This window comes from Grus americana, chromosome 23, assembly GCF_028858705.1.
Source record: "Grus americana isolate bGruAme1 chromosome 23, bGruAme1.mat, whole genome shotgun sequence".
NCBI lineage: Eukaryota > Metazoa > Chordata > Aves > Gruiformes > Gruidae > Grus > Grus americana.
This window is the reverse complement of record NC_072874.1, coordinates 8,000,466-8,028,332: the sequence shown is the minus strand read 5'-3', so window position 1 is coordinate 8,028,332 and position 27,867 is coordinate 8,000,466. Positions and strand designations below refer to the sequence as shown.

Sequence of the window (27,867 nt, the reverse complement as noted above, 5' to 3'; positions counted from 1 at the left end):
TGCAGGTTGTGTGCCTGCTCTGATGTGCTTTCAACATGCTTTTGTGCACCAACCAGTTGTGACTGACTGGCCCTTCAGGGCTGTCTCAGAAACCTCACGCCTCCTTCCTTGCAGACACCAGTGCCAGTTCTTAGCAGCAAAGAAAACTGAACAACATTTCCCTGTTATACAGCCCATGGTGAATGAAGGGAGCAGACAGAAACACATGTGAGTTCTTGTTGTAACACGAGTGACTCAGGCGGATGTTATGCCCATGACCTAAGTGATGCCAGTGCCACCATACACAACTGGGGAAATCCCACGTGAAACCTGAGCAGAGCAATGCCAGAGCTGCTGCCCCGGGGACTGCGGCAGCAAGAGGGAGAGGGTCCGTCCATTCACCCTTTCTTCCAGGCTGAAGGAGCACAAGAACCAAGGGGGGTTTATAATGCTGCAAAGAGAGCAAGGAAACCAGCTGCCACAGCCTGGAGTATTTTTCTGGCTCGTGTTTCCCCATATGGGGACTCACACAGCAAAGCAGTCTCATCCTGATGCTTTGCCCTGTTGCTGCAAGTCTCCACCTCCAATGGAAGCAGCTGTGCTGGCTCCCGGTTCCCAGTATCTGGAAGGAAATGAGAAGCCCAGAGGACAGATCTGCCAAGGGCACTGGTTCCCCTTGCCAAGCCTGGACCACCTCTGCAACCCTGGCCAGGCCGGGGAGCACAACTGCCCTGGAGCTGCTGCAGAGCAGGGTGACCCTACCTCAGGCCTGTGAGGCACCGGGTGACCCAGAGCATGACAAGTCCCTGGCCAGCACAGAGCCTCCGCCACCATTTCCCCACTACCGCCTCCTCAAGGAAGGGCCACAAGAGTCGGTGTAAAGCTCGAGGGCGCAGCCAGGGCACATCTGAGCTGTGTGTCGCAAGTGCCAAGAGGGAAGTGAGTCACTCACCTGCAGCAAGCACAGCGCGTTCCTTCCCGTCCAAGCCTCTTCCCAGGCAGGAGCACGCCGACTGCTTGGCCCTGCTGGTGGCTCCGCTTGTGGCAGGGACCTGGCGGGCTGGGGATTGCTGGGCCAGGTGCTCTGTGGCCCCGAGGTAAGAGGCTCCTTTCCCTTCTGCTTGCTCTCCCAGGGTGCTGGCCTTCCTCCCCGAGCTCCACAGGCTCCTTCTGGGTCTGGGTGTCTCAGGACACAGACAGGCTGCACACCCCCCCTGGGTCTTTGAGCCGTGGCATCTCAGACAGCGCCAGGGGCTCCAGAGCCGCCCTTGTCCTCCCCGTCTAGGTGTGCTGGGAAGACGTGTGCTCACTCCCCGCGCCCAGCAAGCAGGGACAGGGTGCATCGTGATGGCCTGAGTCAGGCTAGCGCTGCCATTGCCTTTGGGGCCGTGGGGACAGGGTCTGCCCTCATCCGGGTCACGTCCCACCCCTGGGTGGCAAGAACAACCCCGGCTTTGCCTGGACACTGCAAAGCAATGTGAGGAGCCCTGCCATGGACCTTCCTCCTGCAGGCTCAGAGCCTCTCAAGGAGCCCAGGCCCATATCCCCACTGGTGCATGGCCCCTGCCCTTGCCCCTGCCAGGGTGGGCCAGGGGGCCAGGGCAGAGCCTGCCCGGGGGGGAGGACAGGCAGCTGCTGTCCGGAGGTAATACGCTGCAGCCTGGATCAGCGGGAGCACAGCAACCCAGCCGTGGGCAGCTCACCGAAGGTGTGGATTTCCGCTCTGGCAGAGCTACGGCAGCCTGGGGCTGCAGCGTACAAACCCTGACACAGTGGCCCGTGGAGCTGACCCCTCTGCCCGGTGTGGCGGGGCTGGACTTGGGCTCCACCTGCCAAAACCAGCCGGAGCGTACCCTGCTCCCTGCTTCACCTGCTGCTGGCGAGGCAGCCCGGCTCCCAGCAGTGACATTTCCTGCCAGGCTGGGTTATCCCAGCGGCACCACAGCGAGCGGCAGACGCTGTGCCCTGCCTTTGCAGCTGTCAAATGGCTACCAGGAAGCGTCGCTGCCCGCTGCCCCGGGAGGGGCTCTCGGCCGGCCCTGGGGTGGATACAGTTCCCTGCCGAGCAACCCAAGCTCCAGGGCACATTCCTGCCAAGTTGGTAACAAGGTGGGGACGTGTTGTGCTAGGCTCTGAAATGCTGGCAGGGGAAAGCTCAGGAGTTTATTTAGTATTTCTTTCCTGCAACAAGCAAAAGGAAATTGTGCTGAGTGTGTGAGGTGAGTAGTGGAAACTCACAGACAGTAATGCTTAGTGTTAGATCATCAGCCGCTGCGGCTCGAAAGGAACTTCACGTCCTTTCAAAGACCCATCCTGGCATTTGAGAACACATCCTGGACCGGCAGGGATCACGCTCACCTGTGTGCTGGTCCTGCACACTGCATGCACCGCACAGCTCTAAGCCTGGTGGCAGCAGCTGGTGCTTTCACAAGCTCCGTGTTGGTATTTTGTCTTGTCCTCGTTCACGGCTTGTTGCTGAACAGGGCAGTCGACAGTGCACACAGAGCCTGCCGGCTAAAATGCTGCTCCTCTGCACTCCATGGAGAGCTCTTCTCCACTAGTACAGTGTCATTTTGCTCTTGAAAGAGATCTCTGGATATTTGCTTATATATTTTCAAAACCAAAAGAGTTTCTGATACCTGCAAAATTTATATGTGGTCATCAAAAGCGGGTATTTTGCTAACGGGCTCCATCTCAAGAGGAAACATGCCAGGGGCAGACAGTGCGTACAAGGAGGCAATGTCCATCTCTCATGGCAGTGTGCGCTTACCGTGAGAGTGCTGATATGGTGCCAGAACCAAGAGGGACAATCCACTGCCTACCAACCAGCTTGCATGAAGTTATCCTCAGAAAACATCATTTGGAAGAACTGCTCCAGGATCCAGCGTCCTCATAGAACAACCCAAAGTACCATTAATGCTAGTTAACAGCATCGCATGGGAATCAGTTACAGTAAAAGAATCTTTTTATTAGATTGCAAGTTTGGTTGATAAAAGTAAAGGCACATTGAAGATTTTTTTTTTTTAACTTGACCTTGCATGGCAGTTAGTGTTGTCAGACTTTGTGTGCATCCCCCGACTGGAAGCGGCAGGGCAGACAAAAACTGCCGGGACCACTTAATAAGCCAGGCCACCGCAAACAAAATGCATCTGAACACCGGAGTCAAAGTTCTGCGCTTGGAAACAGGCAGCAGCCCCAGGAGAGCAGGGAACAGGATCTCCAGGCTGGAAGAGTTGCGCGAGGAGAGCGCTGGCTGCAGGCGCTGCACAGGGGCAATGGGACCTGTCAATGCAAAGCAGACGCGAGGCAGGCGGGAGGGGATGGACTAGTCTCAGCCTTTCTCTACTGCCTTGGTACTGGGAGCGCTGAATCTGGGTCCCCTTCTACTTTTCATGCTTTAAATGCAACAGCTGAGAATGAAGATGATGAGGAAGGGAACTCCCCAACTAATGACGAGGTGGACAAATGCAAGCCCGGTAAGATGCCAGCCCTCATGGCCAAGCGGTTGTTGTGGGAATTTCTGTGAATCTCAATGGCCTGAGGTCTAACGTGAGCACAGACAAAGCTGAAAAATGAGTACATCTGGAGAGCGGCGAGGAGGCACTGGCCAGCATGGACGTGGTCAGGTCCCAGCTCGGGCAGTTAGAGGTGTCCTGACTCCAGTGGGAGTGCTCAAATCAGAAAGCAAAGCTTGTGTCACTGCTAGAGCTTCCACCCATCAGGTCTCCCTGTGTCTTTCACCACTGAACTTGGTAGGTTTTTGTTGTTTGGTTCTCTGGGTTTTACAGAAGATCTTTTTCGCTGAAAGTCAATGACGTGCGTGTGCCGCATCAGTGGCAGAGCCGACACAGGGCTGAGCAGAGGAAGGATGAAGATTTCTGATGTAAGCTCTTCCCCAGACCAAACCTCCTGGGCTTTCATTTCCTCTAAGAACTTGGCTGCAGCAGGACAGCAAGCTTTGTTTGGCCGTTGCTACAGCCTCTGCTAGCGCTTCCCTTCCCTCTGTGACCAGACATCCTCACTGTCTGCTCTTCTTGAACGCACGGACTGGCTGCCAGCCAACCTCATTAGCATGCTTTTATTTTGTTTTTAATTTAAGCTCCCAGAAGCAGTCTTGCAGACATAACTGGGGGTCTGCCTGGTCCATGAGGGGTCAGGTTCCTTGGTCCATCTTTACAGCGGCTGATGGGGAAGGAGGGAGGACGGCGGGTGGTGGAGGGAAGGAGACTGCTGCATCCTCCACCCCAGTGCAGATCTGTAGCATCACTGCCAGAGCCTCATCTCGCCCTTCAGGTCACCCTGATGTGGCCTGACAGAGGCAGAGCCTGGGTGTCCCCTGGTCCCCAGAGTGCCACATCCCCTGCTCCACACAGTGGCTGCCCCAATGCTGCGCAGCCCATCGCCTTGAGATGCCTGAGGCCAGGCAAGCCAAACGTCAGTGTCTTGGCAGAGACGTCTGTAATCCACCTTGCCCCCTCTGTCAGTGCCCCATCTCCCTGGCTGAGGAGGAAGTTGCTGTGTCCTGGCTTGGAGCCACGGCTCCCCAGCCCAACAGCAAAAGCATGTCCGTGACAGCTCCTAGCTCTCGGAGGAGGTTGGCTGGTGACCTCAGCTGGTGTGGCCCAAGGGACACAACCCTCAGCCAGTCCTTGCAGCTCTCCCAAGACATGACACCACACCATGGGGGCCTCTGGAGGTCCTCACAGCATGGAGATAGCCTGGGCCTACCATGGCCTGTTTGTCACAGATGGCATTTCATGAGAAGAGCCAGGAAAGCCAGCCTTCCCAGGGGAGCACCAATGTGGACCAGCCTCTGCTGCTTCTGCTTGGGCCCATGTTGTTCCTCAGCAGCCTTGTTGCACACTCAGACACCATTTTGTGCTGGTGATGGAATTTGTGTCTCCATTCCTATGTGTCTCACACTGAACCCAGGCACCAGACTTGGTGTTTCAGTTCCTGTAGGTGTCTGCAGGTGTGAGGTTTATGTAGGACATGGTGCAGATGCTCCAAGCCGACATCTGCACTCTATGCAGGTGTAAAAGCAGAGGCTGCATGGAGGGCAGGTTAACCATCTGCATGGGAGCTGCACCTTGGGATTTACCAGCTTAGCTGGGACCATGTGTGAAGCTTTGCTTGTCACTGGTGTCTCCCTGAGCACCCCACCAATTTGCATCACTGGGATGAAGGATCTTCAGGCTGCTGCAAATAATGGTGGTCAGGATGTGAAGGTGGAAGGGCCAGGCTGCGGTGTCTCAGTGTCTGCTGAAGGTCCCTGAGATAAAAGCAGACTTGGCATGGCTGGATTCCTGGGTCTGTTTAGCCCTAACACAAGTGTGAAGGAGACTCTGCTAGGGAATGAGTCTGTCCATAGGATATATGAGTTTCCTGGCACTTCCTTTCCTCCAGGTTATTAAGTGAAAGCTCTTCTGGCTTCTGCTCTTCATCTATTTGGAAGAAGGATGCTCAAATTCTGTCTAAGCCCAGATCTAACCAAGAACATGGAGTGGATTCCTATTCTGCCTTATAGGAAAATCCCAACCTTGCCCTCTTTCGGGATCATCAGAAGCAGAGACACTTTGAGGAAACAGCTTTAAGGACTCTCCAGATCTTTGCTGTGGTTAATTGCCTTTCCTCTAGAGCTTATTTTATTTCTCATTTCCTTTGAGCTGATGTCACACGTTTCCTCTTCTCTAGTGACTCTGCAGTCATGCTGCAGTTGCTCCCATTCTGGTGTCCTGTTCTTGAGAGCTGCCTGTGTGGAGACCTTCCAGCCCCAGGTCAGAGAAAGTAACAATTGGAAGAAGACCGAACATCCTCAGTAAAACACCCATGACTGCTCTACTAAAGCTGAAGATGGACATATCATGCTGAATCCTTAGACTGGGGTAAGCACAAAGTATACTTATTAGTACTATTCCTCCTGGAAGATGCTTTTGCTGATGGCATAGCTTGTGTTAGCATGGTCCTTGCACCTTGCAGCTGTGAGCCAGTAAATCCTTACAGGGAGAGCATGGCCCAAGGGAGAGAGTGTAGCCTGGGAGCAGAGTCCGCAGTTGTCCCAGCCATGATGTGCTGCGCAGCTGGTTACTTCCACCTCTAGTTCTGCATACAATGGAGTTGATGATATAAACCACTTGGGATTATTGGTTGGTGTACTAATGTACAAGGTAATGGCTTGGGCTAGGAGTTGCCAGGGATTTTGGTAAGGCAGCGCAGCCTGCTGTAGCAGAGAAAAGGACCCACACTCTGACCACTGTGCACCTGTTCTCCCATCTGCTGGCATGGAGAATATTTACAGGGAACCGCTTCAACAGGAGAGGCTAAGAGAGATCCTCCCCATGGCACTCCAGAGTCTAGGGCTTAGGACATCTCACAGGTATACAGGAGATGTGAGCTCGAGTTCTTCAGGCTGAAGAGGGAAGTGCGTATTGAGTAAATTCAGTGGGGAATGGTGCCATGCTCTGTTATAGCTGTATTTTGTAGAATATCTGGCTTGACAACCAAGAAGGGAAAAACAACTTTCTTGTGATTCCCTGAAGGATGTTGGCATTGGCACTGCACAGCCTATTCATGCAGAGACAGATGAGCTCTACCAAGTGCTGTAGGGGCCAGGAGGCGGCACTGCCATCTCCCACAGCCCACCTTTGTCAGAGATTTCTAGCAGACTGAACAACATAGAGCACGTCCTTGCATTCATCTCTCCAGGTCAGGGCGCAGCCCCTTAGCTCAAACCTATCTTCTGTGCAGGGCTTTGCAATGGAGAGGGACACGCAGGTTTGCTCTCCTTTCCACCCCAGCTGCTAAACCTGGCAGCTGATGGGCCTGGAGATCTCACCAGTAAAGTTCACCAGCGCTCCTGGGCAAGGTTTGGAGGCTGCCATGCCCATGCACAGTACCAGAAATGGAGGGGCACAGTCTACAGGGACTTTGTGAATAACAGTTGTGCCTATGTATTGGATGTGGGCACTTGTCTCCTCCTTGTGAATTCTGCTAGTGGGACGCATCACCCTTTTTTCCTCCCACTTTGGCTATATTCAGGTCTGGTGCTACAGTGATAGAGCACCTTTCATTGCAAAGATTCCAATCCCAAGCACCAGAACTATTTGCTGAAGTTGGCAGATAGAACAGTGAGTTTAGGATGCAGATTTGAAAAAAACCAACCCTTTAAGTTCTCTCATGATCTTAGGTAATTAGGACTTTTTTTTTTCTTATTCTAACATTACAATAGTGCATCAAACACAAAGCTCCCCACTACTGTCTCTTGCCTCTGCACAGCCTCACCCTTTCCCTCAATGTCTGCATCTGCTAGGTGTCCTCCTGAGCTGAGAGATGCAAACCCTTCCAACTGGCCTACGTCCTTATCAGAGATGGTCCCTCAGTGTGTGGGAGAGCTGGGCTTAGACACGGACATTTATTTAAGACCATGGTGTGACAATTACTTTTCATATGTAGATAAGGGTGTGGAAACAGATCCATGAGATGACCACTAAGACGTCTTCCCTGTGAGGGTGGTGAGGTGCTGGCACAGGCTGCCCAGAGAAGCTGTGGGTGCCCCATCCCTGGAAGTGTTCAAGGCCAGGTTGGATGGGGCTTCAGGCAACCTGGGCTAGTGGAGGGTGTCCCTGCCCATGGCAGGGGGTTGGAACTAGATGGGTTTTGAGGTCCCTTCCAACCCAAACCAGTCTGGGATTCTATGACTTCCCTTGGGTCCTGCATCAGTCAAAGGTAGAACAGGGAACAGAGCGTGGTCTCCTGTCTGCTGTGGGACCCTCTGCAGGGCAGCAGGGAGTGACACATTACTCCTCAGGGATGTGCCAGACTTCTGCAGCCAGACCCCAAGGTGTCATAGCCCAGAGCATCCTCACCTCCTGGCTACCGCCACCTGAATTTAGAGATCAGTGGGTTCTCAGCAGGGTGGCAGAGACCAAAGTGAAAGAGGACAGATACGTATGTCACCTTGCCAAGTACTAGTACTGTCACAGCTACTTGTTAATTCACACGGCACGTGGCTGAAAGATTGAGTTTAAAAACACTCAGACCCCAGTGCTGCCCAGCACGCAGCAGCCTGTGAAGGTCCAAGGACAAGTTGTGGATATCTGTAGTTGTCATGTCCTTAGGGGACCTGTGGGGGGTGAGGAGGGACAGGCTTGGGAAGATGACTATTGCCTTCCTCTCCTAACAGCTGCAAAGAAGTACCAAGGGCTTTGCAGGTTTTTCTGAAGAAAGGGAGAGCTTTCTTGAGCTAGAGCTGACTTCCCCATTTGCAGAGGAAAACTGCAAATGTGCAATGTCTAAAAGAGGAACCAACAGCACATGGGTACAAGGAGTGACTCAACTCAGAGAAGCTGAGATGGTGGTTCATGCCCCTGTCTGGTGCAGGGGAAGATGCAGAAAGTTTCAAGGCAGGAGGGTGCCTTCTCAGGAGGCAGCGGTCTTTGGGGGAAAATGCATGCTGTCCATGGAGCTGGCAGAGCTGAGGCAAGCACATTACGATGTGCAGCACCTGGCACTCCCATCATAACTTGCCAAAGAAGTTTAGGCGTCATGACTGGCAGTACAGTTTACTCACTCTCAAGGAAAACCACCATGTTCTGCACGTTACCAACCCCCCCGAGTTTACCGTCAGCAAGCAACCTAGTGTCCTTGCTGGTGGCTCTCAAACTGCTTTACTCGAGTTAGTCAGTTATCTTCCCACAAAGGAAGAGAAAGCCAAGCAGATCTGCAGAATTGTGTCACAGAGGTGAGTGCCTGCCCAGCATCAGACAGGGAGTTGGCACTAGGGCCAAGGACAGGCGCGTACGTCCTCTGGATGGTAAAAGCAGCAGGTTAAAGTATACAAGGGATTAGACCGAATCTGAGACAAGAACACGTACAATATTGACGCTGCAGGGATTTGGTATGTCCAAACTGCAGGCAAGATTTGAAGAAATACTAACTGAGGTGGGGACTGCTACTATTAAAAACCTGAAGGCTTCTCTTTAGGCAGAGTGTTTGTCACCAGTGACCCAGGAAAGTACAGAACTGCTGCTGCTGACACGTGTATTCGATGCAGAAATGGTAGGGGAAAAAAAAAGAGACAGATTGGTTTGATGATAACTCGAAATCAAAATGATGGCACAATAGATAATGACCAGGATTTTAAGAGAGAGAAACTGTAGTTAAAACCAACAATGTACCACAAAACATCACCCTTTAGAATTAGTGACTTATCTTTTACATCATTCACTGAGGTAAAAACATTGAGAGGTCTGGTAGCCTATGAAGTCAATGTGAGATCCTACAGTGCCTGCAACGAAGAAAACAACTACAATCTTTACAAGTGTAAGCAGGAAAATGTCAGAAAACAACAAGTAGAGGGAGACTCTGGAAATGGCACTGGTGAGACATTTTTACCAGATATTGTTTCACTTATGGAATTTCTAGGTTAAAATAAATGTAGGCAAGTTAGAATTAGGAACCACAGGGGGAAAAAAAAGAGACCTAGAAAACCTGTTTACTTATAGTAAAAGATTAAGAAGCTTGAGACAGAGCAGAGTAACAGATGATTTTTATCTAAGAACCCTCATGCAGAAAAGTCTTTTGAGATTAGAGATTAGTGATCTGAGATCTGCACTGCGGCAAACAATCCTGGATGAAGACACAATGGCTAGTATGGTGTGGAGATGGGATCAAAGACAGGACCAAGGGAACAGGGCGGGCGTCTGTGGCTGGAGCCAAGGCATGGAGCAGAACTCCTGTGGTCACGGACAGCTGAAAGTGAAAGGCTTTTGGCTTAGCAATGGCACCATACCAATCAGCTTGTTTTATGCTTTATATTTTTAGGTCAGAAGAAAAGTTACAGCAGGAAATTCTGCTTCAGACGTGCCCACTCAGCACCACGATGTCTGGAAAGGGTAAAGGTGGCGCTGAAGGTAGTGCTGATTCCTACATTTCATGCCACATAGACTCTGAGTTTCGCTACAACCTCTTCACTGTTTTCTACAGCATCATTTTCATCCTGGGCTTTGTTGCCAACTGCTATGTGCTCTGGATTTTCAGCCGTATTTACCCCACCAAGAAACTCAATGAAATCAAGATATTCATGGTGAACCTGACAGTAGCTGACCTGCTCTTCTTGGTTACGATGCCTATGTGGATTGTTTACTATCACCACCATGGAGACTGGATCATGCCTGAGTTCCTCTGTAACGTGGCTGGCTGTTTATTTTTCGTTAACACCTACTCTTCTGTTGCCTTTCTGATGGTCATCACATACAACCGCTACCAAGCCGTGACTAATCCCATTAAAGCTGCTCAGTTTACCACCCAGAGAAGGGGTATCTACTTATCAGCAGCTATCTGGATCATAATAGTGGGCAGCTCTTTGTATTACCTTTTTGACAATAATACTAACCAGCAGGAGATCAATTTGAAGAATTTCACGCGATGCTTTGAGCACTATGACACTTCTAGCAGTGTTTCAGCTGTTCTTGCCATTCATGTCATCATCTGCATCCTCTTCTATATAATTTTCCTTTTTATACTAGGTTGGAACATCATCATTATCAGGACCCTGTTCTCCAAATCAGCGCAGCCACGGAAGAGTGCTCATGTCAAGCAAAGGGCACTCTGGATGGTTTGCACAGTGCTGGCTGTGTTCATCATAAGCTTTGTACCTCATCACATAGTGCACCTGCCCTGGACCCTGACTGTTCTGGAGCAGTGGAAGAAGGAAGAGTGTCAGTTGCGCCAACAACTGAATGATGCTCACCAGGTTACTTTGTGCCTCTTGAGTACGAACTGTGTGTTGGACCCAATCATCTACTGCTTCCTCACCAAGAAGTTCCAGAAGCATCTTTCAGAAAATCTGAAAAGCATGAAAGGGAGTCGCAAGTGCTCCAGGCAAACCACGGACACAGTGATTGAGGGCACCATTCACCAAGAGGATGCCATCAGGATCTAGGTCAGCTCTGTTCTGATTGCAGACTGAGATGTGTTAGTCATTCATCTTTTCTCAAGAGGCACTGAGGAACACAACAGAGGACCAGGATATGACATTTCCTTTTCCCCATTAGACAGAAGAATGGATGCTCATTTGTCCCATCACATGCAACTGGCAGAACTGGAACCTGTAATAATCTGACAGAAAAGCACCTTCCGTCTGGGCTGATGTTCTCACGGGCACTGAGAACACCTCAGCTCATCTGCTTTCACATGAAAGAAATGTCATTGAGTCTCTGCAGTGAGTAGCTCGAAGCTAACTGCACTGAAATTATCTAGTGTCAGCCCAGATAGCACCATTCCTGGTCCTCTGCCTGCCCAACTACATGAAGAATCCAGTATCAGAGCTATAAGAGACTTCTAAAAGACCTGGAAGAACAGACAGCTGCTGGCATCGTCAAGTGACTTTTCTAAGCAGCTTGCACGGTTCTGTGAAGAGAGACTGAGATGAAGAAGCTCTTCCTTCTTCTAGAAGGAACGTAGTCCGAGTTCCTCAAATGCCATCAAAGAAGAGATCTGCACCTCTGATCTCTACTTACCTACTCGCATGGTCTGCTGGGGTCCATACTTGACAGATGTCTGGGAGTAGCTATTACAAACTTTTACCTGTGCTCCCAGCTCTTGAATCAGTGAAGTAACTGGACTGGTACGCAAGAAAAGGAAGAGAAATTGCCAGTGCCTCAGCCCCCATTCCCAAATCAGCATTATGTCAAAAGGGGACTGTTGTCTGCCCTGGCTTCTTGTATGATAGCAGAACTGGCAAACCAGTGGTCTCTTGCACTCAGTTTAGTAATTTTTGGCTGACTGCATGTGGCTGTGGAGATCTCACTTTGGAGGCTCCAGATAACAGCTTGTTGTCAGAATGGGCATTACAACAATAAGAAAAAAAAATCCTTAAAACACTTCAGTATCTTTTTCTTTAAATTAGGGTTGTAGTAAATAACTGTACATTATTCCTTCCCCCAGCCTTTCTATTTCTGCTGCAAAGAAATGAAGCTGACTAGTTCTTGATATCCTACCAGAAGTGAAGTATTAGGTCAGGTCATAGCCACTGGAGTAAAGCAGTGCCGGGAAGACTGGAGACTCCTCGCTCAGGGCTGGCTGCTGTCAGTTGGGGCCCGGGGCAAAGTGGTTTTCCAGGGTGCTGAGCTCTGTTACCAATCATGAGACACTTGAGGTTCCTTTTCTGACCAAAATTGCTCAATCCAGCACAGGAAATTGGGCAGGGAAGGGAACTTACTTGTTTTCACAACAGTTTTTGGTTCCCTAAACTACATGGGAGAGTCTGGTTGATGACTGGAAAAGTGTATCTGACCTGTGACACTGATTATTCATATGCACGGACTTCCTACGCCCACCAGAGAATGTGAAAGATAAGCTCAAGTCTTTCCAAAGACAGGATCAACGTCTGTATCAGACTTTGCCTATATTCAGTGGAGATACGGGTCCTTCAGGTGTATCTCCTGAAGATCCTCAGCCAGCTTACTTGTGTGAATGAGCCTAAGAACTAAGGCGTTTCTTTTCCTAATGCCATCTGCCAGGGCCAGCCATGCACTCCAGACCCAGTGCCAGGCAGAGGAAAGAATCTGATCACAACGTGAATGCATTTCCCTCCTGGTCCTGGACTTTGCTCCAGTAATGGCCACCCATAAGTAACATCTGCTGGCACCTTTTAGCAGAGAATTCCCTGTGTCCCTCAGCCACAATCACAGCTTTGCCCTAAACCTGCAGTCATCTGAGCCACAGCACACAGCAAGGGGGCTAATTTTTGTCATTTAAAAGCTTAAATCCTGCTTGTGGAGGAATGTGTCTCTATTTCTGCCCTCCCCAGACGGCACGTTCTGGCTGAGGAGCTCTTGCAGCTGGCAGATGGGATGGAGCTTTCCTCCTTTCCCCTTGCCACCCCATACGATAGCAGAGCTCTCTTGCTTCACAGCCCCTAAAGCACTGAACAGATGGAGTTTGGCAACTCTTAGAGGAAATGGAAAGGGATTTTATGCAGCGATCTGGTAAATGCATGATTTTCTATTGATTCCTGGAAAGCTTGCAACAGAGTTTACAGTTCAGGCTACTTACTGTGGGTAAATAACATGCTTTACTCCACAGAAAACAGCTGTAAGGCCAGCGTGGGCTCAGAGAACAAATGTAAACTTGCATCTGAGGAAAGGGGTAAGTGGAGGAAAAAAGCCCCGAGGGCACTTCAGGAGGATACGTGGCAGTAATTCAGTCAGTAACAACGCGTTTCTAAAAACCAGTCTGAGCTACTACCGTTCCTGGAATGGCTTTCTCGGTCTGACCGCAATGTTGCATTACTCTGCTTCACTTTGTAATAAAATGCATCGTCAAAAGTTCTTTTAAATAAACCGTGTTCCCCAGGTACTTCGCCCTTCAACTTCTCCCACCTTCTGAACTTTGTTTATACCCAAGGGAAGAGCCTCGGTACCACGCTGACACAGCTTGAATTTGGTGGTTTTTTAAAAAAATCACCACGTGAACTCTTGGGAGAGGCGAAGTTAAAGGCTCAGCAAGTTTTGACCAACTGAAAGGGGAAAGAAATCATTTCAGAGGAAACAACTTGTAAAGAAGCTGCGAGCGTTCTGCACAACCCAGCACAACCGCCGAACGGGCATCGCGCGGCTCCGGCACCGCGGCTGAGAAGGGACAAACTGTTTTAAGTAACTCGCACTGCAACACCCCCCGCAGTAAGGCAGCGCACCGCAGAGACGGCCCGACAAGCCGAACAGCAGCCAAACCCACAGGCCGCCAGCAGCAGCGGTAGCTCCGGGCCGGGCCGGGCCGGGCGGCTGAAGCGCCGCTCACCGGACGCTGGCGGGACCCGTTACCGCTCCAAGGCGGCGGCCGGGCGCGGCCCCCGATAGGCCGCAGGGCCGGTCCCTCCGCCGTGACCCCGCCCCCGGCCGCCTTCGGGTCGGTGGCGTCACTTCCGTCGCCGCGCGCTCTGCTTCCGGGCGGCGCTGCGGCGGGCGGGGGCGAGGAGGCGCGGGGCCGCCGCTGCCATGTCCGCTGCGGGACGCGCTCCCGGGCCCGGGTCCGGAGCCGCCTCTCGGTAAGAGCCCGCTGAGGGGGGGGGCCCGGCCAGCGCTGCGCGCCCGGTGTCGCGGCGGGGAGGACGGCGCGTGGCCTCCCCCGCCCTGGGCGCGCTTCCCCCCGCGGACCCCCGGCGCCGCTCCCCCGCCTCGGGCCGGGCCGGGCCCCAGCTCGTCGGCCGCGGGGGCGCAGGCGGAGGCGGTGGGGACGACGCGTGTGTGAGGTGTGCGCCCCCGCCCCCTCCCTGAGCGCAGGCCCGTCGAGGGGCGTCTGCGGTCAGGGCGGGAGCGGTTGGTGCGGGGTCAGACTCCAGGGCTCGCCGCCCCGGAGACCGCTGCCCCCGGAGCACGGCGGGGTCCCGGCCCGGCGGGGGGGTTCCCAGCCGTCCTGGTGCCTCAGCCGCCGCTGGTGGTGCTTGGAAGAGCTGGGAAACAGCCAAAAGGTGCAGAAAGACACTGACTGACTCCTGCAGCTCAGCCCAGGTAGCCAGGGGTGGCTCGTGCGAGGTAACGGGGAGAAAGTACTCGCCCCGGGATGTGCCCGCGGTCCGGTGGGCCGTTCGCAGGGCCCGCAGCAGGGCCCTCTGCTCAGGGCAGCCCTGCTCAAGCTGCGTTTGTGGCTTTGCAAGGAGACAGTTAAACATACCTGCCCTTCGTAGTCGTTGGATGGGTTCAGTCGCTCACACCGGAGCTTGTGCAGACAAGTCCAAGAGGCCGTGTTTGGGCTTGGCAGGGCCGCGATCAGTTGGGCTTCACAAGCTGCGTTGGATCCACATCAGCTCTGCTGGACGTCCCTGGTTCTGGGAATGCTGCGCAGAGTTGCTGTAGCTTTGTGTGGAGCCAGCTCAAGCACAGCATGCCTTATTAGTTTGGTTTCTGCACTGCGTGGTGAGGCTAAATTGTTTCCAGACTAGAGCTAGTCCTTGATGCAACGTAGCTGTAGTAATTCAGATGGAGCATCGTACAAAAAAAGCCTTGCTGAACTTTGCTTTCAGTATGGAGCTAGCTCTACTTTGCTTCTGTGATGCACTTAATCTGTAGTGTAGTAAGTTCCAACTGGTAATTAAGTCAACCATACTGATTAAGATAAGATTTTTATGATTATCATTATCTGCCTCTGTTGCTTGGTTTCCTTCAATTTTGTCTGCTGAGGATTGTTGTAAATTCATGATACTGAATAAGATAGGTTTTATTGAGGATCATGGCAATTCACATGCCTCACGTCACCATTTTCATAATAAGCTACTTTTTAAAATGCATGAAGATAGTGGCTTCCTCAGCCTGCAAAACTGCTGACCTGTCAGACTGCACCCATCGTATTTTGGGTTTTTTCTTATCGCCTCATGGTGCGATACTTGTGCAGTTCTGCAATCCAACTTTTGCCACACAAACAATGATACACAGGTACTTTCTCACTGCTCTGTGTCTAAAAGGTAGCTGAGGTTAAGGTCTCGCAGTTTACAGCCATTAGAATTACTGCACAGTGTCTTTTTGCAGCTTTCACCTCCCTCTTGGCTCTTCCACGCAACCTCAGCAGCAGTTGTGGCACCTTGGTAACTCTGTATTGTAGGGTTGTGTGACAGATTGGATTGAAAAACTGTCGCTTGCCCGTCACAGATGTATGCAATAGCTGTAATAATTCCTGAGTAATTAGTGACTTTGGAAGGATTTATAGCTTCTCAAAACTTTATCCTTTAAATACCCAGATGTTAAATGAGTTTCGAATTGAATATGTCAGAGTACACTTTATTAAATGGGTTTCCATGTTTTGTGTTAATGGGTTGGAGTAGCTCTACAGCAGATTAATGTACGATGTCCTCACTTTGTGTACCAAAGGGTAGTTATATATGACTAAACGTAAAACTGGATAAAATACACTAAAATATTTTAATTGAATGAAAAACCTAGCAAGTAGTGCGTTTCTGTGTGCAAGTCATGTTATGCATAAAGGTTCAAGGCTTAAAGCAAATAATATGTCATTGTGGGTGTGAGTAACTCCTCAGTACCTGTATTCTTAGTTATCAGCGGTAGGATTTTTTTTGTTTTCCCTCCCCGTGAGTCTTTTTTTTTTTTTTTTTCTGAAAGGTGCTCCTAGAACATGGATGTTTGCTAAAACTTGTACTGGGTCTGCAAAACCCTGTGATCGAAAAAGGAGCTGTCAGGATGGAGAGGTACAGGACACTTTTGACGCCTGAAGTGGAATCATGTTGGGATTTAACAACTGGTATTTTATGTACCATCTTGCACTGAGCAGTGTCTACATACAGCCCACCTCCAGACAGCATTGTCTCTTGCAGTGGCTCCCGAGTGTTTTTGTCACCTAAACCATGACCAGTGGCACACACTGGTTAGTCATAAGTTGAGGAAGGTCTTTTTCAGCTTTTGTCTTATCCTTAATTCATTCTCTTTCTTTCATCCTAATTTGTCTGGAAGTTTTTCCTTTAATTGGTTAAAGGCAGCAAAAGAAGCATCTCTTCAGCAGTGTTCTCTCTGTGGCCCCTCTCTAGCCAGGATTCAAGGAGAGTTCATGCAGATGCTATGACTGGAGGCACTCCAGTACTTGAGGGAGTAACTTCAAATCCTTTCTTCCTTCTTGCAGCTGCCTCCAGTGAAGGTGGTGCTGCAAGGGTTCAGATCTCCTCCTAATGCGTTACCCAAACCTGATGCTGGGGGGAGTGCTGTGGGCAGAAGACGCGGCGTGTCCTAGCAGGCTCTTCAGCCTGTGGTGTCATTTTGATCCACACCACACCAGTCACTGCTGTCTCGTCTTTTCCAAGTTGTCACAGATCAGTCCCATAACTGGGCAATATAACTTAGCTTTGTATTTAGAAAAATAATTTAGTATTATGATGAAGCTGATTGGGAACTTTTACCATCTCTTAAATAAACTTTTGGGGTTAAAGGTATGGCTAGTCTAATTTCAGAGGTGATTGAACAGTTCTTCAGTTCTGCAGATGGTGGGTCTCTCCTGAGTTGAGACCAGGCTACAGAGCTATTCTCACATCCTAAGAGCTTCCTTCTGAGTCTTGAAATTTGTGTTGTTTGTGTTTCAATACTGACAGTGCTGTTTCTCTGAGAGTCACCAACTGGAACATAACATAAAGTGTATGGCAGCTTTAAACCTTGGGTGATGGTTCATATTTCTATAAATATTGTACTGTTTCATGTAATTCCATTTTGAAGATTTTGCAAATCAGTCTCATACTTGTCTTTTCTGTGACAGTGTTTTTGCCCGATTCTATTTGAGAGAGCTTAAGAAATTCTCCCTTAAATATGATTGATTGAAGATGATCAGGGTAGAAAAATGCATATTCAGGACCTAGGTAATTTGAAAAAGTAGGTGATTAATTATTCTTCAGAGCAGAAAAGAAGTGGGCAGCTGTTTTCAAAACCACGTTTTGATTGATCACTGGTTTCCTATCAAAATTTCCCATGCTGCTTTTTTGGTAAAGGCATAGTTGTTCTCATATACCTATTGGGGAAAATACTGTCACAGAAAACAACCCTGTTGGTGGACGGCTTTCAGTTTAACATAGAAATGCGGTCCCATTTGCAATACATCTGATGTTTTGTTCAATACCTTTATAATAGCTCTTGAAATTTCAGAAGCGATTGCCTTGATTATTCTGTGTACTTTTAAATCCCCATTTCCTGTCCATCCAGAACTTTTGGGGTATAGGGAAGGGAGCTGGCCTTTCTAAAAGACGAAGGGACTTAAAGATAACAGGGACTACTAATTTTTTTGTCTTCATTAGCTTGGCTGGTATTCTGGAGAACTATAAAGGCACACAAGGTTTATTTCTTCTTTTTCTACTGTATCTTTTTTTTCTATCTAGTAGTTAGCTCTCATGCCAAGCCTGCTGCTGTGTTGATCTTTCTGGATACAAGGAAAAATTAATTCTTCTGGCTTAAAAAAAAAAAAAAAGTTACAAAATACTCAATCTTGCCTGACCTGAAGAAAGCCAAAAAGTCCCCATGAGTCAATGATACTACTGCTCTTAGCATTTTGAAATAAGATAGCAAAAGCAGTTTGACAATTCTCTGAACTACTAATCTGTGTCGTAGCTTTCCACCTAAAGAATTTAACTTTATGCTGAAGAAAAACCAGCACCAAGTTGTTGAGTAAGTTTCTCTGATCTCTCAATGAAATTACCTTTTTTTTGTGGATGTTGGTATTAAAAACATATATAATTGGTCTTCACTGAAAGTTTTAGTTCTCGCTGAACTAGTACCAGAATCCAGTATATGTCATGCATCTTCTTTTTCCAGTGAGGGAAGTAAAAATGGACTAGTTCAAGAGAGGTTTTGCATTAGCTGGAATAGGTGTAAGTCAAAGATGACAGCCCTTTAGGGAATTTCTTGATGTTGACGGATTTTGGAGCTAAAAGGCAGCAGAAAATACTGTGGCCTGTTCTATCTCAAAGATTACCTGTTACGCATGGTAAGCAAGAAGATACTAATTCCTTGGGCTCTCTTTTAGTCTGGAGGCATGTGTCATCCTGCTGGAAAGTCAGTCCTCGCCCAGGGCCCCTGGCTTCCCTGTCATGGATGTGACAGGGCTACCAGGGCTCTGAGAGCGCCGAAAATGAGTTGTGCCTGCATTCCTTGCCTGTCCCAGTTGTCAAATAAAACTGACTGTAACTTTACAGACTATAGGGTTAAACAGTCTTTGATTACAGCTGCAATAGTTTGCATGTGATTCACTTTGTAACTGGTATAAGCTAAAATTAAAATGCACAATATTATCGCTTGCCACAGCTCAACTAATTACAAATATCTTAGTAAAACAATGACGTGGTTGTTCATCTGTGACGTGGTTCAGCTCCAGACTCAGCTGAGCGCCGTGCACCGCTCGCTCACCCCTGCCCCAGCGGGATGGGGAGCAGAATGGAAACACAAAGGCAAAGCCTCGTGGGTTGGGATAAGGACAGGTTACTGGGATGGCAAGGGAGAGGAAAACAACAACAACAGTACTGATAACAGATATTCACAGTGGGTGATAACAGAAAGCAATTTTCACTGACCTACCGGAGCTCAGCCCATCCCCACTAACCCCTTTTGTGGTGAGCATGATGTCAGATGGTATGGAATAGCCCCTGGCCAGGCTGGCTCACCTGTCCTGGCTCCTTGGGAAAATTAACTCTATCCTAGCCAAAACCAGGACAATCTGTCCACATTCATTTTGTGTTCTAGATTTTCTGCAATCATCAGAAACTTCAGAACACACAGCACTATTTTTGCTAGGATTTATTTATTGTTAGGGATTAATTCTCAATAACAAGGTCTGAAGAACATGTATTTATAGCAATGAAGATATCTTAATGATTTTGTTTCCTCCGGGAAACAAAACAATGCCTGCACATACCAGGTTAGAGGACCTGGTTTACATGATGCCTGATGCAGTGTAATTAATTATCTTTTTTTTTTTTTTGGTTTGTTTGTTTTTTAAGTATTGACCAGAGAAAAACACACACACACACACTGTGGAAAGGTACAGACAGAAAGTTTGAGTCTCTTCTTGTGACCACAGTTGTGTGAACCCTGAAGTCTCATGCTTTGTTTTTCTCACCGCCTTCCCCCCCCCTTAAATGCTGTAACTCAGGAAATGCAGTAAGTTTAAAAACCCAAACAAACACTACCACCCCCCCACCCTTTCCCCCCTCCAAAAAAACCCAGCCACAACCCCCTGATGACCTCCATGACTCTCCATTAACCCCTGTTGACTATTTTCTTGCTCTTTGTAATATGTGTAGTTGCCATTTGGCTCAACCTGGTAGAATAGTCTGAGACCCCTGTGGATCAAGAACAATCTCAAACAAGGCTTCTTATGTTATTAAAATGTCAGACCTTTCCTGCTGTGTTTCCTTTGTCCATATCTTTGGTATCTGTGTCCTACTCCTTCAGGGCCTTCTGATGATTTTTCTGTGTATGTAGCAGAAGTTGAATGTGCATTTGGTGACTCTGTGGTGTTGCTGCTTGTGAATGAACCCAGAGGCTCACTAATTGCAATAGTGAGTAGTAATTCCTGTTGGGTTACTGACAGCACTGCTTTTCTGCGTTTAGAAGAAGACTTGGAAGAATGCAGGGAGCAAAAGCTATCTTTGTAGTAAAGTTTCAAGTAGGACAGGTCCAAAGACTGAAAGCTTATGTCACCACAATTTTGTTGTCTAGAAGTATATTTTTGTTTTCTGGAGAAGAGAGTTATTGATTGGACTGAGTCATTGTTTTTAGAAGTTAATATATTTGAGTACTCTTGAACTGAAAATATTTTGTATGGGCTAAATAAAAAAAGTTATGTAATGACTAAACTGGCAGTTAGATAATTAAAATAAATAATGGCATGAAAGAGAAAAAAGGAAATGGGAATAGATGGAAGGACAACAGGGAAAAGAAAGTAAATATGAATCTGTTTTTTACTGTGAAAGTTTTCTTGTCCTGGCTGCAGTATCTTTTGAGGATTGTGTAGAAACTTTGTACTATTTTTGTGCATTTGGATGTAGCTTTTTTACTGATTGCACTGGTCTGGAGCGTAGGTAAGCTAGAAGCACTCATAGTAAATAAAGTAACAGCCCCTTCTCTTTTATAAAAAATGATGCATGACATACTCGAGATCAACTCAAAGATTCTTAGATTGCATGTGAGTTGGTCACTGGTAGCACACATTAATTGCAATTCATACTGAAGAGGACTTGAACTAACATGAAAGAAGAGAATTGGGAGAGATGGGACCTTTAGGGTAGATTTAGAAAAAAAGTCATCAGACATTTCTTTGCCAGAATTGTACCTAGCAGATGAGATGATGCTTCTGTCATCTTCCACCATGGAAGGAGGCTTTCACTGGGATGCGGTAATGGCAGGGTAGCAGCTGGATGGAAATGGTGGGGTAGGTTATATAGTGGGAGATGGGCACTGTGCAGGAAGGAGTTTTGTAAAGGATAACATCATCACAAATATAGGAAAAGAGAAGCACTATTGGGTCTGTACGGGTGGAAATCCCAGACCTTAAATGTACTACTAGGATTATACTGGCTACCCCTGGATCAGGGCAGTGATGGTGATAAATGGATGGTGATCAGGAGCTATTGAGATCAGAGAAGGTGCAAATTTGGGAGACTTATAATGGGAGATTTCAACAGAACTGGTCTCTGTTGTACAGCTTCTCAATAAATGGCTGCTTCCTACAGCAACCAAGTTTAAACTGACAAGAGAAGCTGCTTTTCGGAGTGTTGTGGTGCATAGGACACACATAGGATTCTAGTGGGGGGAATTCTTTTTTCTTTTCCTTGTTGATGTGATTAGTGTGTGTAGTTTTTGTGTTGAATGTATATTTTAATAATTCTTCAACAGAGACCAGTTCTGTGCCTCATCAGGAGGCGAGGTAGAGAGAACATTCTTCTAACTCAATAAAATGCATAGAGCAATCACAGTACAATTAGATACAACTGAGTAGAAGGGGACAACAGACAAAATAAATCCAGCACATGGATATTCAATTTCAAGACATTAAAATAACTAAAAATGAATCAAGTAGTTTAAAAATCCCCCCAAAACATAAAAAGATCTGCCCCAAAAGTGAGCAACCTACAGGGAGCTTGAAATCTGTTTAAAAAATACTGTGTCAGAAGCCGGGATATACCATTTGAAAGTGAATAAATTGGTACTCCACCAAAAAAATCCCTGTGTGGCTCAATGGGAAAGCTAAAAAGCCATCATGGGGAAAAGATGAGCATTTAAAAAATGGAAAGCATGGTGGGTGAGAACAGGAAAATCTGTAGCGTGAGTGAAAAGGAAGTTGAAGAGCACCTTGCACAGGAGGCTCAAACCAGTAGTAATACATTCTCTAAATCCATCAAGAGCAGGAATCCAGGTAGTGATTGTGTGGGACTGCTTGGTGACCAAGGGCGGTGGAATGGGCACCTGGGGATGGTAAGGTGTAACAGAGAAACTCAGTGAATTCCTTGTTGTCACTGTTAGTGCTAAAGATGGGCTCTAGAGGACATCCTGGGAACACCATACGGGTGACTGACTGCCAGCAGCAATAAGATAATGCAATCATAAAGGACAAAATCACTGCTTACTGGAAAATGCAGTCCATTGGAAAAGAGTCAGCATGGCTTCTGTAAAGGGAAATTCCACCTTGTTAATGTACTGGGGCTCTGCAAGTGCCTGAGTAGAGGGAAGCAATAGGTATACTCAAATTTTCAGAAAACATTTGACAGAGTTGTATTAAAGAAGCTAACTTTTCCCAGGCTTGTAGGAGAGGTTCTCTATCAATGGGAAGCTGGTGAAAGCACAGAGTTGGGACTGCAGGGGACCTCAGGAGGTTGTCTCCTTCAGTCTCCTGCTCACAGGAGGTAGGTCATTCAGGGTCTTGTCCATTGCAGTTTTGAAAATGTGCAAGGGTGGACATTTCACCACCTCTGTGGGTCACTCTTCCGGCGCAGACCTCTCACACGGTGAATAAATTTTTCCTCATGTTGAACTGGAATTTTCCTTGTTGCAATTTATGACCATTACCTCTTTCTCTAGGCATTTGAGATGAGTCTGGCTGTGTCTTTTCTATGATATCTTTTTAGCCTAGCTTGAGACAAGCCTTCATTGCTGCCAGGACTCACAGCTGACTCATGTTGAACTTCTTGTCCACCAGGATCTCCAGTTTCTTTCCTGCAGAACTGTGACCTCTGAGTTTATTCTCAGCCTGTCCTGTTGCATGGGGTTGCTCCATCCCTAGGGCAGCACATAGCACTTGCCCTCGTTGAACTTAACAAGGTTCCTGCCAGCCCATTCTTCCAGCGTGTCACAGTCCATCTGAATTGCAAGTTCTGCTTTTCAGGCTTTTGGACTGCACCCTCTCAGTTTGGTCTTATCCACAGATATTTTTTTTTGAAGGAGTGTTCTGTACTGTTGCACTGGTCATGATGAAGATGTTAGTATTGTGTCCACTATCAGCTCTTGTAGGTGTTTTTTTCTTACCAGCTACTTTGTTAGATTGTAGAGCTGTAATCAGTCCTTTGAACCCAGCAGTGCAGAACAATTTTTCATCCACTGTGTAGTCCGTCCATAGTTTATACCTGCCCAGTGTGGCTGCAGGGATGCTGAAGAACTCTGCATTACTAAAAGGAAAAACAGAATATTTATAGCCTGCTTATTCCACAGAGCAAATCATTGCATCAGAAAGGGCAGTCAGCTTGGACAGGCACCATTTGCCTTTGGTGGATCCGTGCTTCTTGACTTTCATGTGCGTGCGAATGGTCTCTGTGGATTTGCTCCACAGTCCCCTGAGACATGGAGGCAAGTCTGACTGGCCTGTATCTTCCTTATTGCCTGTCTTGAAGGTGACATTTGCTGCTCTGCAGTCATCAGTCATCTCCCGTATTGATATGACCTTTCAAAATGACAGAAAGCAGCTCCTTCTCCATCCTATTTGGTCTTACAGAATTGTGTATGTCCAGTTTTCTGAAGGCGATCTCTAACTTCATCCTTCTGTACCATTGTTAGTGTCTGGGAGCAGCAGGGACAGGCTTATCCCTAAGGGAAGGGATGCTAAGTGTGGTAGCAAGACAAGCAGTAGCAGTGGCTCACCAGCAAGGATAGAGTCCCTCAGGACCCGCAGGGCAAGCTTGGCGGTGGCGGGTAGCTGGGTTAAGGCAAGAGCCGGGTTGGCAGATGGATCCACGGCAAGGCAGCTTTGAGGTCAAGCTGGGAAGTCAAGCCTGTAGCTCAGGCGGGTGCCAAAGGTGAGAGCTGCAGCTTAAAGCAGCTCCCAAGGCAGGGAGTGGAGACCTCCGGTGGAGCTTTCTGGAAAAGGTCACCACCTGGCTGTCTTGGCCCTAAGCCCAGGCAACCAACCCCCCAGGAGAGAGATATTTGCTGGGGGCTCTGACACTTTCTTCCTCTAGGCTCTGCCAGGAGGCACAAGGACCTGGGAGGCCTGAGAGCAGGCCTTGTTGGTAAAGCCTGAAGCAGGGAAGATACTGAATACCTCAGCCTTTCCTGTGTCCTTGGTCAGTTGATTGCCTGCCCTGCTCAGCATCCATGTGACGGTTTTCTTGGTCTTTTGCTGCCAGCGTGCTCGCAAGGAGCCCTAGAAGCTCTTCTTCCCTTTGCATCCCCTGCCAGATTTGAGCCAGCCAAGCTTCTGATCTGTGCATCAGTGCTGGTGAAGTCCTCACATGTGTCTGATCTTTGCTTGACCTCCTTTTTGAGCTTAGTGAGCAGTTCACTGTCCAGCCAAACTGTCCTCCTGCTTCTGCTCATTGCCTGCATGGGGGGATTGACTATTCTCTTGTGCTTGGGGAAGCTGTCCTCAAGGATCAGCCATCTCTCCTGGGCTGCATTGCTCCTTCAGGCTCTCCCGTAGTACCGTACCTATACGATCAGTCTCTTGAACAAACTGTAATCTTGCTATTTATTTTGTTACTTGTCATCATCACTTATCCTGGGATCTTGAACTCTTACCATGTCACAGCACCACATAAAAAAATTATCTTTGATGCATCGAGAAACCTGACTTTTGTGCGCCCCACCACTTGGCTCTCACAGTGGATACTGGGGTGGTTGAAGTGCCTCTTGCAAACTGTGGTCTGCGATCACTGGGTTTCTTCGGCTGTTTAAAGATGGCTTCATTCACTTCTCGACAGAGGATCTGTAGTGGACATCCACAACAATATTCCACATTTTTGGCTACCCTTCTCATTCTGATTGTACAAGAGGCTTGTCCATCATCCCATAGGAGAGCTGGTTTGTCTGAGCATTTTTGTCACCCTGTCTTATGTGTGCTGTCCCCTGCTTGGGTCTTCCCTGACAAATGTAGTTAAAAGCCCTCTAACTCGATTAGTGAGCCCAGGGAGCAGAGGACAGGGCTTGGTGATCACTTCAAAGGCTGGAGAAGAGACAGCGCTGTAGTACACTTAATGTTGGTGCTTAGACTGATTTTGTCCAGCATTTTCACCAGTGATCTGGAGAAATGAATGGCCAGTGAAATCTCCAAGTTTACTGATGTTGCTGAATTTTTGAGTCATAAAAGGCCACGCCAAAGGCAGAAGGATATTGCCAAGCTGAGTGATCAAAAAGGAGGCAGAAGAGCTTCAGTGTAGATCAATTTATGAGAACTTAATTAACATAAATATGATTTAGATATTGCTTTTCCCAAATTAAGGGTAATTCATCTAGGGAAAAGCAATCTAAACCATCTCTACATAAGGCTGAACTCAGAACAGGCAGTTATGACTCCAAGAGGAGAACCTGAGGACAGTGATGGTTCATTGAAATGATTACTCAGTGTAAATTGCAGCCAAACAAAAAGCCAACGGTGTTGGCTGTCATTAGGAAAGGCATTGAGAACAGCAGACAGAGACATCATTTTACCGCTCTGTAGTAAAGCTGTGGTTGCAGCCACATCTCGTATACTATGTGCAGTTCTGGTTGCTACATCTCAAGGGGGAGCAGAACAGTAATCATAGGGCATGGGGCAGATGCCTTCCATAGAGAAGCTGAAGGCTGGGACTCTGATTTGGAGAGAGAATGTAATCAGGGTGTACAAAATCCTGAAGGCAGAGGATGTGCTGAAAGAGGAGCTGCTCACCCAGTTCTGCCATACTAGGACTGAAAGTACTCAGAAACTCACTGGAGATGGGTGTAAGAACCAAGAAGTTCTTTATGTGGCAGGTTGTGAGTTGCCCCAGGCGGCTGTGGGAGCTGCTGACCACAGCCGGTTCAGAGAGGGACCAGAGAAATTTGTGGGTAACAGGTCCATGCATGGATGCTGGAGGACACAGCAGGGATGTCCCCTCTGCGGTCCCATGCTTGTGGCTGCTGGAGGCGTGCAGAGGGTGGTGGAGAGTGGCCAGGCTCACACACTCCCTGCCCAGAGCTTCTGCTGTTGGGGGCAGGCTGGGCTGTGCTGGGCTGGGCTAGATGGACCATTTGTCTGACCCAGTGGGGTGTTTCTGTGCTCCCACCTGCCTCTGCCCGCAGGACTGATGCTGTGTGAAGCAAATGGTGTAACAAATCCACCTAATTAAAAGCAGTGGCTCTTACTGAGTGGCTAAGCATTGAACACCATCATTTAAACTGTTTCCTTCCTCAGTAAAAAATCTCAAATATCCAGTACTTTATTGTTTCTTTAAACTTTTTTGAGCAGGTTACTCTAGCAACTGTTGTTGCTAAGACACAAATAGCTACAGATGTTCTCAGAACTGATTGCACTGTGATAAATACTCTAATGCAAAATAATAAAAGAAATAAGTAAATTTACCATAGTCACAACCATTTTAATAAAATTGTGGTGAAAGTCGAGTACTGAAACAGGTTGTCCAATAGAACTATAGATTATACATTAAATTCCTGGTAGCCTCTGGTGGTAGCTATATGACTTTTTGATACGTAATAGTGAAATCGTTTATTGAAAATAAAGTTTAGAGCTGCATAATGTAAATAATTCCTTTTTTTGTGGTTAATATGATGCAGATTTGCTGTCTGACTGATAGAGGATTAAAAATTTCAGTCTTTTGTTCAGGAGATTTCCTAATCTATTTGACTGTGTCTGAAGTGGCTTCTAGAAATTAAAGACAGTGTGCTCTGCTGTATTAAAGTTTGTTTTAAAAAGCTTTTAAGACAAACAGCATTTTTTTTCCTTCAGAGCTGCAGCTCTAGAGATTTGCCACCCATTTATGAGTTATCTAAAACACAAAAATGTATGTGAGCCGCAAGATACCAGGTATCTTATCATTTGCGGTCTTTGGAAAAAATCCATTAAGTCTCAATGCAAGTTGAGTGAGTCCTCATTAACGGAGGTTGTAATTGACTTTGCTACTTTTCTTACATTTACATAAATTACTGTGCTTTGTTTTGTAACTAAAAGATTAATAGCAGTTGCGTGCTCTTGTGCCACGTGAGCTATGCACGTTAGATCTATGTAGAAGAAATTGCTGACTTGTTTCTGTGGGAGTTGTTTGTCTTGAGGATGAAGTTGTTATTTCCAAATTTTCCTTTTCAGTTCTTTTCCCCATTAGAAATTTCCCTGCTATGTTTCAAAATCAAATTTAACAAAATTGCATAATAACCGGGAAACCAAGCTGCGTGTGTGTCGTTGTTGAAGAGAAGTGAACTGCAGACAGCTTTAACGTTGATAGCCCTGCAAGGATTTAAAAATAACGCTCACCCGATAGAACATTTTACACACCCAGGCATCTATTTACTCACTCATTTTGTTTGCATCATTGTGATGGTAGAACTTTGTGCAGAATTTCCGTTATCTTGTTTTTGCCTGAAGGAAGGAAAAATGAAGCTTTGTACACAAAATTGTTCAATTCCTGACAGCTCCTTAAGGGGCTGTTTTATTACACAAACCAAACCAGGAACCAGGCTGATGCTGTAATTTCCTGTGGTCTGTATTCAAGCTGTTTAAAAACAAAATGGGAGATTCTTCAAAACTTCAGAGAATATCTGTTTTTGCCAAATCCTTGGGAGAGATCCTGTTGGAGTGGGCAGTGGGCTGGGTTTGCTTCCTCAGTGTAGGCACAATGCTAGTTTGGCTGTCTTGAATACCAAGTTGGAAATACTTCAGCAGCTTGGCTGATGAAATATTATCACAGTTGGATATGGGAACGCTGAGATATGGAAAAGAATCAAATTGTAAAGAAACTCTCCTGTGGAACAAGGAGGTTATATCCATCCACCTGCTCGCACCCTGATGTGGAGGGGCACGGGTTGCTGCCCATCGGGAGATGGCTGAACGCGTATTTTGCCTGAATATTAAATCTTAAGTCATAAACCTTCAGAATAAAAAGCACTTGGTAGCTGAGCAGTGCATAGTAATGTCAGTATGTGCCTCCTCTCTCTTCACTTTTTGTATTTATTT

The 27,867-nt window shown here is 47.6% G+C and overlaps 2 protein-coding genes across 8 annotated transcripts in view; both read left to right on the top strand.

Annotated features, from left to right (window-relative positions):
• The first annotated feature begins 941 nt into the window (after positions 1-941).
• PTAFR (platelet activating factor receptor) overlaps positions 942-27,867 on the top strand; it is a 34,343-nt gene continuing 7,417 nt past the window's right edge. Inside the window, exons 1-3 of the mRNA XM_054802000.1 lie at positions 942-1,076; positions 5,674-5,864; positions 9,802-14,026. Coding sequence (XP_054657975.1) covers positions 9,860-10,921 — 1,062 coding nt within the window. The 5' untranslated portion in view covers positions 942-1,076; positions 5,674-5,864; positions 9,802-9,859 and the 3' untranslated portion in view covers positions 10,922-14,026. The remainder of the gene's footprint in view (positions 1,077-5,673; positions 5,865-9,801; positions 14,027-27,867) is intronic.
• The window catches only part of EYA3 (EYA transcriptional coactivator and phosphatase 3), a 59,955-nt gene continuing 45,994 nt past the window's right edge, over positions 13,907-27,867 (top strand). For 4 of the 7 annotated variants that reach the window (XM_054801997.1, XM_054801996.1, XM_054801993.1 and 1 more), the window contains exons 1-2: positions 13,907-14,026; positions 16,092-16,177. The gene's annotated coding sequence lies outside the window, so the exon portion shown is untranslated. The remainder of the gene's footprint in view (positions 14,027-16,091; positions 16,178-27,867) is intronic. The other 3 variants (XM_054801999.1, XM_054801995.1, XM_054801992.1) reach the window with 2 other exon arrangements.